At 38.3% G+C, this 12,403-nt stretch overlaps 1 protein-coding gene across 1 annotated transcript; it reads left to right on the top strand.

The window, feature by feature from the left end:
* Window positions 1–679: 679 nt before the first annotated feature.
* Window positions 680–4,531, top strand: RGS1 (regulator of G protein signaling 1). The gene is made up of 5 exons (XM_048860409.2): window positions 680–997; window positions 1,415–1,495; window positions 2,246–2,307; window positions 2,895–3,058; window positions 3,789–4,531. The coding sequence occupies exons 1-5, from the start codon at window positions 897–899 to the stop codon at window positions 3,972–3,974; spliced, it is 594 nt and encodes a 197-aa protein (XP_048716366.2). The 5' UTR covers window positions 680–896; the 3' UTR covers window positions 3,975–4,531.
* The last annotated feature ends 7,872 nt before the right edge of the window (window positions 4,532–12,403 follow it).

The following is a 12,403-nucleotide window of genomic DNA, read 5'->3' on the forward strand; positions in this document are numbered from 1 at the left end:
AAGCCAGTATGAAACACTTCCATATTTTAGACCAAGCATAAACGAACATATTGCAGTACTGCTCACAGTATTCTAACACAAGGTGCAATTAACATAAATAGGTTGTAAATAGTGTGCTACATTATGGATGCAGAACTCTGATATTAACACAGGATGTTTTCTAACTTCTTACCTTCTGCTACCTCGTAGCACCAGTACATGCCATTGTATGTAATGTATGCAGTGTTAGACCTGGGATATTAGAGAGACAAGGTGAGTGTGGTAATATCTTCTATTGGAGCAGAGTCCGTCAGCGTGAGAGAGAAACTTTGGAATTTACACAGCTCTTCTTCAGGTGAGACCTTCAGACCTGAAGACATTTGTCTCTCTCACCTACAGAATTTGGTCCAAAAAAAGATATTATCTCACCCACCTCATCTCTCTAATTGTATTTAATGGATATAGCTGATCCATCCCATAGTATAGCAGGTGCATTCTAACTAGACGAAATGAACCTGGAACATCTGGAAGCACATTTAATAAAAGTCCCAAAACATACTTATAACAGACTTTTTCAAATCACCAATCAGATGTAGACAAGATTTTTTTGTACTTTTTCAAATTTTACTTAAGACTTTTTTTTGCCTCACAAAACAGACCCAGTCTCATCCGGTTCAGTCTTCACCACAAGACGAATGCTGTCTGTTTTCTTTTTGAAAGACACACGTCACTGTGCACTGAAAAAGGGGAACTTCCACAGCTTGCGGTTATGTTGCATGATAAACAGATCTGTTCACACCAATTCGAGAGGCAGTTTGGATCAATAAAAGGCAACAGGCACCACAGACAGCAAGCAGACAATTGCAGCTCTCAGGACTATTTCTTCAGAAGTGAACCCCACATCGACACTAAGCAATATGCCAGGATTATTTTTACCTCACAACCACCCATCCGAACTGAAAGAAGCAGATTGCAAGCTTGGAGAAGGCAAAGTTCATAAAAGGAAGCAAAAGGCTTTGTAAGTATATGTGACTTACTGTCAAATGAAAACGTGTTTTGAGTGAAATTAACATTAGCAAATTGAGAATTCAGAATTAGTGCCATTTCACAGAGTTTACCCACAGCAAAGCATATTCTGCATAGCATGTTCAATGCTATAAAATGATAACATTATTATAACAGGGTTTGAATGGAAAGGGATATGGATGAGCAGTTCCTAAGTTAAATAAGTTGAATATAAAAATGAGTGGGTAGGAAAGAAGGAGCAATTGCTTGTAATTACTTGCATAAGTATCTCATTGGCATCAGCTGTGGAAGTGAATGATCTGGCCCTAAATGTTTACAAGTCCTAAGACCTTCATACAGAATGCTACCTAACTGTAACTGTGTTTAACCAGTATCATCCATTCATTACACATCTGATCATTGGTTTCAGTGGTGCAGATCTGAAAAGCTATTTGAAGTCCATGGTACCACATCTTGAATCTAGCATCAAGTCTAACTCCAGAAATGTGACGTAAGTACTGGACTCTTAGAAATACATAGTAATTATGAACTAAGGCTAGATTGCCATATTTTGTCCTCACAAACAAGTCTATTACATTTTCACTCATGTGTAAAGTACATGATGAACCATAAAATATTTCTAAGATCAAACTACTTTCAATTTCCTAGTTACAAAAGGGTTTTTTTTTTTATAAATCGGGCATCACCACACAGAGGGTATCAATGGAGTTGAAATAATTCTTTTTGTTTTCCTTTTTTCCATTTCCTTTTTAATTGTTTATGGGCAGTTCAGTGGTGCTCAATCACCACACCTATTCATTAATACTTCACTTATATTATTAATGAATTAAAGCCTGACAACACCTTTGTGAAGTAGAGAAATATTACAATCCCCATTTTAGAGAGAGGGATAACAAATGGCACAGATAGGTGAAGTGACTTGCCCAAGGTTACAGAAGAAGTTAATGAGTCTTGGAATGAAAACCAGGTCAATCCAGGACTTTCACCACAGACCCTCCATTCTCCTTTTATTTACTTCAAGAACCCTGCTGCTTCTTACTTGTCTGAGTTAAGGGGCAATAGCATGCAACCAATTTCATGCAGAGTCCCCCAGAGATTTTATGAGCAAGCAATGCATTTTCATAACATTGAATAATCAATTGTATTCTTTACGTATTCCTAAGAGGCCATTAGCCAAAATAACTAAACAGTTAACATTTTGTTTCTTGCATTAAGTATTTTTTTCTTTTGGTCACCACAGGCTTTCTGCAGAAGAGGTGATGCAGTGGTCCCAGTCTTTGGAAAAGCTTCTTGCCAGCCAAAGTGAGTGTATTTTTTGATCACTACTACTTTCTTATGTTAATCTAGTGAGCTTTCATGCAGACTAAACAAATCTATGAAGCTGTGGCATTCTGTGAATAATGCCAAAAACAATGTCCAATAGCCTTTCAGTAATTCACATCTTCACAGTCACATGGCTACCTATTGTAATATATTGCCTTAACTTTACAGCCCATCCTTTCCATAGGCACACTGCTACTCCCACTGACGTAAATGGAAATAATCTCATTAAATTCAATGGGGTTGGATCAGATTCCACATGCCCACATTACTCCAAATAATGCAGATAAGAGCTATGTGTGCACTTGGAGCCAAAGTCAGACCATGCAGAAAAGAACAGACTCCCACTGACTTCAGTGGCCTTTGGATCAGACCCTTCATTTGCAGTGCACCACAATATATATATTACACACACACACACACACACACATAGTATATTTCAGCAAAATCTTATTACTATAATAGGAGACTTCAATGTGACCTTTATCTTAATTGTATTTATTTTATCTTCCCCAATTTAAGTTATAAATATAACATTATAATTGATTAAGTATTTCTGTTTGCTGTAGGTGGTCAAGGTGCCTTCAGGGAGTTCCTGAAGTCAGAATTCAGTGAGGAGAACATTGAGTTCTGGCTGGCCTGTGAGGACTATAAGAAAACCAAGTCTGATCACTTGCGAGACAAGGCAGAGAAGATTTATGAAGAGTTTGTTCAGATAGATGCAGCTAAACAAGTAAGTACAAAGCTAATCTGTACTGTGTTACATATGAAAGATTATGGGAGCTGACAAGGGATAGACGTGGGGCTAGACAAGGACAGATTCATCTTTAATCAAACAGGAAGAGAAGTCATAGGTTCTTATGTTTTCATTTTGTCACCTTCCGCCATACTGCCTTGAGCAGTGAACTCATCAGGTGAAAGTAGTGCTGGGGATTCAACAGGTGGCACTCTTCCCCCTAAGTCAGTATTGATTTGAACAAGATGTTAAGAGCCAGTTCTGCTGATGGAGGTGCTGTCACTTGAATGAGACATGAAACCTGTCTGGATCATTTATGGTCCGTAAAAATTAAAGGACACTTTGGAGAAAAGTAGAAGTGCTCACATAGGCCACATTCCAAACTAGATGCCTACATCCTACCAAAAAATTCTCCTTCAATTTTAATTGGATATTTTATTCTTCACTTTCTGTCTTAAGTTGTTACTCTTTCTGATCCCTGAAGTGGCTGCATTGCACTAATGAATGGCAATTCCTGTGTAGTGTTTGTATGCCATTTTTTTTTTTAAGTTCCATCAATTTTGAATGAAAGGTGCTATTTCAGGATAAATTAATTATTGTAGCTTAAAGAAACCTTGGACAGAGTTTTAAGACTGAGAGTCTGTGTTTCAGGAAGACAAAGTGACAAATATAACGGCAAAAAGTATTTTTTAAAAGATATTAACAAAGTTTGATTTTCTCTTCCTAGATCAATATTGACTATCATACAAGGAAAGCTACAGCTAAAAAGGCTCAAGACCCAACTTTCACGAGTTTTGACGAAGCCCAAAAAACTGTATATGTGCTAATGGAGCGGGACTCATATCCGAGATTCTTGAAATCAGAAGCCTACCGTAATCTTTTAAACACGCTTCAGGTCAACAGTGTTAAGTGAGCAGTTTGATGCCAGGAAAGTCTGAGGGTAGACTATGCATGTCAATTAACCGACAGCAAAGAGGTTGCTCCCTGTGCAACTGGGGCTCAGTGTAGATAAGGGAAACTTCATTCTCTGAAGTGCTGGAGGAAGTGCAGATAGACGATCAGACACGATAAAACCCAACCAGATGAAGGCACCCAAGCTAGGTTTCCAAGCCTGATAGAGTGGAAAGGGGGCGGTCGAGGGGGAGATCCTCTCTACTTTATGCCACTAAACTGAAACTGGATACATAGTTATTAATTAATTGTATCCCACTGTGAATTCTGACATATTAAATCCCACAGGACAGAAAACAGTTTGGAAGAGCTAGGATAATACCCTTTATCTGAGCATGATGGGTAAAATAATTGATACTGGGAGAAAAAAAATACTTTTAAATTGTCAATTTTTGTACTAGCTACAGAAATGCATAAAACAGACCAATACGCCAAATGAGAACTTGTCCAGGCTATGAAGTGTTAATAAATGTGTGCAGTTCTATTGTATTGATTAAAATGTATTATAAAATGTGACAATTGAGAATAAGTTTATTTTAAGTTATATAAGCTAGATATTACTATTTATGTATTAAGCAAGTAGGTATGTAGCACATTTTTACTATTTAATTTACGGCAAAGTGTGAAATAATGACAAGCAATTCCTAAATTAAAGTTACATGACAAAAGCACAGAAGTTCTATGGTCGCTTTTCCTCTATCATAAGAAGGTTTTGACACCTGAATTAAGGAGGTAAATACTGAAGCACAGCCATCTCGGTTATCGTCTGAAACCTCTTTGTTCTAATATTCTAATTCTTTCTAGATGCCCAATTCTCTTGCATCCATTTTACACTGGTATAACTCCATTTACTTCAGTGGAGATTATCCTGATTTACTCAATGTAAAATCAGATTCAGGCTTAAAGTTCCTTCTCATTTTTGCACTTCCCCAACCTTAACAGTTAAGACATTCAACAACTATTGAAACAGAGATGAGAGAAACCATCTGTGCAGAACAACTGCAGAACTCGCACCACATTTCACATTGTTGAATTGTTAAATATTCCAGACCACTCCTGCTTACTTATCAAGGTGACAGTAACTGGTGAGGCTGACCAGCAAATCCCTGCAGTGTTAGTGCTACAGGGTCTTGGTAGATGCTGTGACGGAGTCTAATTTATAATACCAATATTAACAGTAAAGGTCATTTACATTTCATTCTGAATCTTGTATTAAATTTGCTCTATAAAATGTGCCATGCTACAGACAGATGAACATCAAAGTGGGCAATGATTACTGGGGAGGGGGCCAAAGCAGAAGATCAAAGTCGTAATCTTACTAAGTAATTCCAAAAGACGATTACTATCGGATCCAGAGTTCAGAGATTTCATGATGGTAAAGTTTATAATGAAAATAAATAACCATGAAAACGGTTGCCAGTGAGTTCTCTCCGTGCCCAGGATAAAATCTTGTGCTTCCCTCCCTCGCAGTTCTTTTTTATCTCACTGTTTCAGTTTTTCCGTTTTCCAAAACAGCACAATCTTAGACTCTGGGTTTGACTCACACTGCTGAGACCAGGGGGTACACACCCATTGCCTGTGCCAAAGGGAGCAGAAATAACTCGGCCTTAGTCACTCTTTTGAGGAGAGCAGACTGTGTTTACAGTACCACCCCTTGGGGAAGGGCTTTGGGGGTCCAAAGGAATAGGACAACACGTAATTTTCAAAGTAAAATAACCAAAAGAAAAACGAACAATCATCAAAATTGATAATTGGGAGAAGCAATTAGATCGTAATTAATAATTAACTGCTTCTCACATGACTAGTTCAAGAAAACCGAATCAAAAGGATGGAATTATTGATTATGTTCATTAATGAGACTGCTCTTAAGGGGTAAATCACAGAATTCACCACAGATTCTTCTTCCTATACACTAAGGGATGCCCCAAAATAAACCATTGAACTTGAAACATATAAAATGTTTATTCAAGTAATAAAAAATGCTAAAAGAAACTAACAATTAGATCACAAGGATTATGCAAACGAGATAACTATAGGGAAAGAAAGGTACATAAAATGAATGATACAATGTAGCAATACTTAAAGCAACCTCTTAACATGGAATTCTTAAAATATAAAGTAAATTAAAACTATATTGAATGGACTATTATAAAACAGTATAAAATTCAAAAAAGCTTGAGCATCAACAACGGTATTCATTTAATTACTTAGGATACTAATAGCATCAACAGGTTGTTTACATTCATTAAGATTCACTAGCAGCTAAGCATTATCGTCATAAATCAAAAGCTAAACTTATGTATATCAAGTATAATCTTCTTGCACCAGATTACAATAACTAAAATTCAATTTATTATTCAAATATCTGAAGTAAAGAAAAACAATTTTGATTAAACTAGACATGTTGGTTAGGACAATATAATTGAAAGTAGCGTCAACTGAAACAAAATCTACCAAAACCATTACTATTACTTTTACTGTTGGTTTAAGAATATAATACTCTGAGGGGTAAGCATGATTCTATAGCTTGAAATTAAGCAGTGTTTAGACACACATGCCAAGTCCAAGTGTGTTATTGTGACAACTCTTCTTCTTCCTTGTACCAACCCATCCAATGCTGTTCGCTCTACAAGTCCTCTCCCTCCAAAGAGTACTGTTCAGTACTAGAATCTCTATCACACCACATATCGATAGGTTTTCCTTTATGATGTGCCACAGCTACTTCTTGGATTGGCCTCTTTTTCCTTCAGTCTTGAACTGTTGGACTCTTACCCACAGAGTTGTCAGGACAACTCTTTACATGACCAAATCATCCGAGTCTGCACTCTCTTTTTTTTTTTTTTTGAACTATGGATACCTTATGGACATTCCACACTCTGCCTTTCTTGCTTACACACACTCCTCCATCTCAACATTTGCTTTTCTGTGTAACAGACCATTTGCTCATGTTTCTTCTTTGTTGTCCAACACTCAGCACAATACACTAAAACTGGATGAACCAACATTTTATAGACTTTCCCTTTTAATCACTGGTATCTTTCTTTCTCTCTCTCCATCTGATCCAGGTATTTATTATTTTAGCTCTAATTTCATCCTCCATTTCTGCATTTTCCTGGATTCTGGAACCCTGATGCTTGAAATTGTGTTACTGTGAAACTTGTTACTGTGACAACATAGAAAGCAATGATACAATAGCTTCATGCACTGTGACTATTACAATAAACACAGCAGGCTGAATAAATTACCTATAGGTTTGATGGAGTTAGGCTAAAGTTTAGAAATGGTGAAAGATAGTAACAGAGCCTAAGCAAGTAGTGGGTACAGCTGAAGTTTGAATTCTAGGCAAAGTGAATTGTTTAGAAAACTTGAGATAGATGTGAAGGAGATACTTTTGTCATTCAGTTAGTTTGCATAAGAGACTTTTAGATACAGATTTCAGAGGAGCAGCCGTGTTAGTCTGTATCTGCAAAAAGAAAAGGAGTACTTGTGGCACCTTAAAGACTAGCCAATTTATTTGAGCATAAGCTTTCGTGAGCTACAGCTCACTTCATCGGATGCATTTAGTGGAAAATACAGTGGGGAGATTTATATACACAGAGAACATGGAACAATGGGTGTTACCATACACACTGTAAGGAGACTGATCAGGTAAGGTGAGCTATTACCAGCAGGAGAGCGGAGGGGGGGGGGGGTGAGGGGTTGCCTTTTGTAGTGATAATCAAGGTGGGCCATTTCCAGCAATTGACAAGAACGTCTGAGGAACAGTGGGGGGGGGGGGGAATAAACATGATGAAATAGTTAGTCTCTAAGATGCCACAAGTACTCCTTTTCTTTTTTTAGATACAGATGGTCACAGACAAAGTCTGCATAATATATAAAAAACCAAACACCAGCAATATGCAGAAAAGTAATTAAGGAACACAGGACTCTTAGTATTTGAAATAAGATAAACCAGTAAAATTTAAATCATCAGATATAAAAATGGAAAGAAGGCTACTGTAGAGTGTAACATATCAACACATTAGATAACTCTGTAGTTTGAAGTACACTGAGCAGCCAGTATTTTAACTGTTAAATGAAAGTCCTCTTTAAACTTGGAATAAGGTTAGGAAATAAGGAATGGACTTTTTTGTAGATATTCAAATGTATAGATTAGAAAGGAGAAATTTAACATAGAGTGTAAGTCAAAACTCAGTTAAAATGGGAATAGAGTTTATTTAAAGTAATTAGAGGCATTTCTCTCACAGAAGCTGACAGTCTCTTTGTAAAGAGACAGAATGGAGGGAGATTTGCTAACTGTGTACAGAAAAGTAATTCTAGAAGTGGTTCTCAACCAGAGGTTCAGGGCCCCCTCGGGGGGGCCACGAAGAAGTTTCAGGGGGTCCACCAAGCAGGACCAGTGTTATACTTGCTGGGGCCCAGGGCAGAAAGCCAAAGTCTCACTGCATGGGGCTGAAACCTGAGGCCCTGAGCCCTACCACCTGTGGCTAAAGCAGAAGCCAGAGCAATTTAGCTTCACAGTGCCCCCTGTGGCATGGGGCACTGGGCAATTGCCCTGCTTGCTACCCCTTAATGCTGGCCCTGGCTTTTATATGACGAAAACCCATTGTTGTGGCACAGGTGGGCCATGGAGTTTTTATAGCAAGTTTGGTGGGCCTCAGAAAGAAAAAAGTTGAGAATCCCTGCTCTAAAAGATTTAGACTTTGGAACTGAAACTTAGTTAAGGAATCAAACCAAAGATTTTAACGTTAGTTCTTTTAAGCAATAAGCCAGATAATATCGTACGGCAAGTGAAGTGAAGCGACCTCAACACTACACACAAGGTGTGAACAATAATTCTGGCAGTTACAGGTGACAGCATGCAGTTTAAAATTCACATCAAATCAGTTTTAGTTACAATGTTGTCAGATTAAAATCCTATAGCTTTGTTCAGTTATAATCTTTGGAGAAAGAAAAGGCGTACTTGTGGCACCTGAGAGACCAACAAATTTATTTGAGCATAAGCTTTTGTGAGCTACAGCTCACTTCATCGGATGCTTTTGCTCAAATAAATTTGTTAGTCTCTAAGGTGCCACAAGTACGCCTTTTCTTTTTGCGGATACAGACTAACACGGCTGCTACTCTGAAACCTATCTTTGGAAAGTTTTTCCCCATCCTTAAGCTACTATAAGGTTCTATTTCTTTCCTACTTCTAGTATAATCTTTCTTTGTGTTCATATGGAATTAGGATATGTTAATATCTATGGATGTTGTTACATTTATTAATATGGGATTTCAACTCAAGGATAATGGTCTGGATTCATGGAACACAAATCTGAACTACAAAGGAGTTCAGAAATCTAGAAAGGCAGCATTTTCATGGTCCCAAGATGAATTCTGGCTTCCTTCAAAGCACAGAAATTCCCCATGGAATTCCCCCTTGCAGTAAACACTGACTTTAAAAATCTTTCCTATGCTGTAGAACAAAGTGGGAGTTCTCACCCTTCCTTTTGTTGTCTAAGTCTTTGGTGTGGTGATGATTTCTTCTTTGTATTTTTGACCTTCGGGAAAGCACTTTCTTTCCTCTGTTTGCTTACATTTGGAATTTTTGGACCTTTTAAGGTTCCAAACCCCAGGTTCTTGTCTATAAAGGATTTTAGTTAAAAGAAAATGTCTTGGAGAGCAAAGTCACTGAATACTGCTTACATGAACTCAAGGGCTCTTCTTGGATTGGGAAACCTCAGTGTTTGGAGCCTCAGGATTTATAGTGGAGACTGGCTCTCTCTCAGTTGAAGAGAATCAAATCTCTTAGTGGAGAGAGAACAAATTCATAAACGGAGAGAGAACTGGCTCTCTCTTAGGGTTTAGCTGCACCACAACTGGAAATATGCTTCCCAACTTGGGTAGACTGACCCACGCTACCTCTGTTCGAGCTAGCACACTAAAAACACACCAGCTACGCACAGGTGTCGTCTCCGGCTAGCTGCCTGAGTATGTATCCCATGCTACACTGCAACTGGAATGATTTAGTTGATGATGCACAACATTAACTAGAATCTATGTCAGTCTCTCTTAGGTGTATTAGTTCTATAGGGCTAGCAGGAGTAAAAGCTAACTTTTATTACTAAACCTAGCAGAGGACTCTGAATACATACAAGGGGCATTTTCAATTATTTTCTGACCATAACTGCATTTTAAATACAATATTTATATACAAGTTGTAGGCTGTTGCTATCATAATTCTGATCTCAGTTTGGATGGGACAGAACTGTTATCTGTGCAGGCAAATCACGTGTTGCTTGTGAATTGCCTTATTAATAACTTCTGGGACAATGGTACACCATCTGTAGGCTGCATGCCACCAGCTGTCCATGCAACATTTCCCGGTGGTTCATAGAGCTGCTTCTGGTCTGAAGGCAAAACATCTCTTAGTCTATAAGAAGACAGCTCCTTTCAGCTGCAGCCCAGTCCCATATGCTTAGAATTTCCAGAAACAATTAATACATTTTTAATAAAGCCTTTAAAATAAAATTTTAAAAAGCCTTGTGTATTTTATAAGTAAAATCTGGCCATACTAGTGCTAATGTGGCTAGAACTTCATGAAATAAATGTTTACAATGCAGCCCCAAACCATGTGACACTCAACCGATAGATCTCTATCAGGTGTTCTTACAACTACAATACCCACCTGCTGAAGTGAAGAAACAGACTGATAGAGCCAGAAGAGTACCCAGAAGTTACCTACTACAGGACAGGCCCAACAAAGAAAATAACAGAACACCACTAGCTGTCACTTTCAGCCCCCAACTAAAACCTCTCCAGCACATCATTGAAGATCTACAACCTATCCTGAAAAATGATCCCTCACTCTCACAGATCTTTGGAGACTGACCATTCCTCACTTACAGACAGCCCCCCAACTTGAAGCAAATACTCACCAGCAACCACACACCACACAACAGAACCACTAACCCAGGAACCTGTCCTTGCAACAAAGCCCGTTGCCAACTGTGTCCACATTTCTATTCGGGGACACCATCATAGGGCCTAATCACATCAGCCACACTATCAGAGGCTCGTTCACTGGCACATCTACCAATGTGATATATGCCATCATGTGCCAGCAATGCCCCTCTCCCATGTACATTGGCCAAACTGGACAGTCTCTATGTAAAAGAATAAATGGACACAAATCAGACGTCAAGAATAATAACATTCAAAAACCAGTCGGCGAACACTTCAATCTCTTTGGTCACTTGATTACAGACCTAAAAGTGGCAATTCTTCAACAAAAAAACTTCAAAAACAGACTCCAACGAGAGACTGCTGAATTGGAATTAATTTGCAAACTGGATACAATTAACTTAGGCTTGAATAAAGACTGGGAGTGGATGGGTCATTACACAAAGTAAAACTATTTCCCCATGTTTATTCCCCCACACACACTGTTCCTCAGACGTTCTTGTCAACTGCTGGAAATGGCCCACCTTGATTGTCACTACAAAAGGTCCCCCCCCACCCCCCAAACCCTGCTCTCCTGCTGGTAATAGCTCACCTTAAGTGATCACTCTCCTTACAATGGTAACACCCATTGTTTCATGTTCTCTGTGTATATAAATCTCCCCACTGATTTTCCACTGAATGCATTCAATGAAGTGAGCTGTAGCTCACGAAAGCTTATGCTCAAATAAATTTTGTTACTCTAAGGTGCCACAAGTCCTCCTTTCCTTTCAACTGGTTTGGGGTTTCATTACAGACTCATGCCTCAAATCAGCATCATCAAAAGCTGACTATAGCTTTAAAAAAAAAAAAAAAAAAAACATTCAATCCAGGATGGGCCCACTCAAAATTGTATATAAAACCATTCAAAATTGCTGATTTAGTCACAAAACCCAGGGAAATTCCATCTTTGTGTAAGAATTTTGAACTGACATTTGGGTTTTGCTCAAGCCCCAAACTCACTGTGAAAAGAGAAATGCTCATAACCAAAGTAAACATTCACATGTACCCCTGCTGACCAAACCAGTGTTTCATACATCTCTAAATCCTTCACTTCAATTATTCTTGCTTTTTTACTGCACATGGGAGATCCACCTCTAAAAGTCTACTCATGCCAGAGATATTCCAGCCCACTGCAGCCTCCTTAGTAACGTTGCCGTGTTCTGGTAAGCAATAAACTCTGCAGAAACACAGAGCACTCTCTGTCATACTGATATAACCCTTGTACTGCATTTCAGTTGCTATAGCAAGGCTATACAAAGCTTATTGTTTAAACAAAGTTCGAGAGGCCTGAAATATTTGAACGTGATTTAGAGTTGCATCTATACTAATCTGTTTAATAAAATCAAATGTCTGTAAGCAATAGTTAAATGGCACAAGCTCAACAATTTATTAATAGTATGTTGAATTCTT

Source organism: Caretta caretta, chromosome 8, assembly GCF_965140235.1.
Source record: "Caretta caretta isolate rCarCar2 chromosome 8, rCarCar1.hap1, whole genome shotgun sequence".
Lineage (NCBI taxonomy): Eukaryota > Metazoa > Chordata > Testudines > Cheloniidae > Caretta > Caretta caretta.

Bases quoted from the DNA above. Each gene is read 5' to 3' on its own strand.
- RGS1 (XM_048860409.2), top strand. From the start codon at position 897: ATGCCAGGATTATTTTTACCTCACAACCACCCATCCGAACTGAAAGAA. The intron at 998-1,414 runs GTAAGTATATGT...CATTGGTTTCAG, and splicing joins AAAAGGAAGCAAAAGGCTTT to TGGTGCAGATCTGAAAAGCT. The intron at 1,496-2,245 runs GTAAGTACTGGA...TGGTCACCACAG, and splicing joins TCTAACTCCAGAAATGTGAC to GCTTTCTGCAGAAGAGGTGA.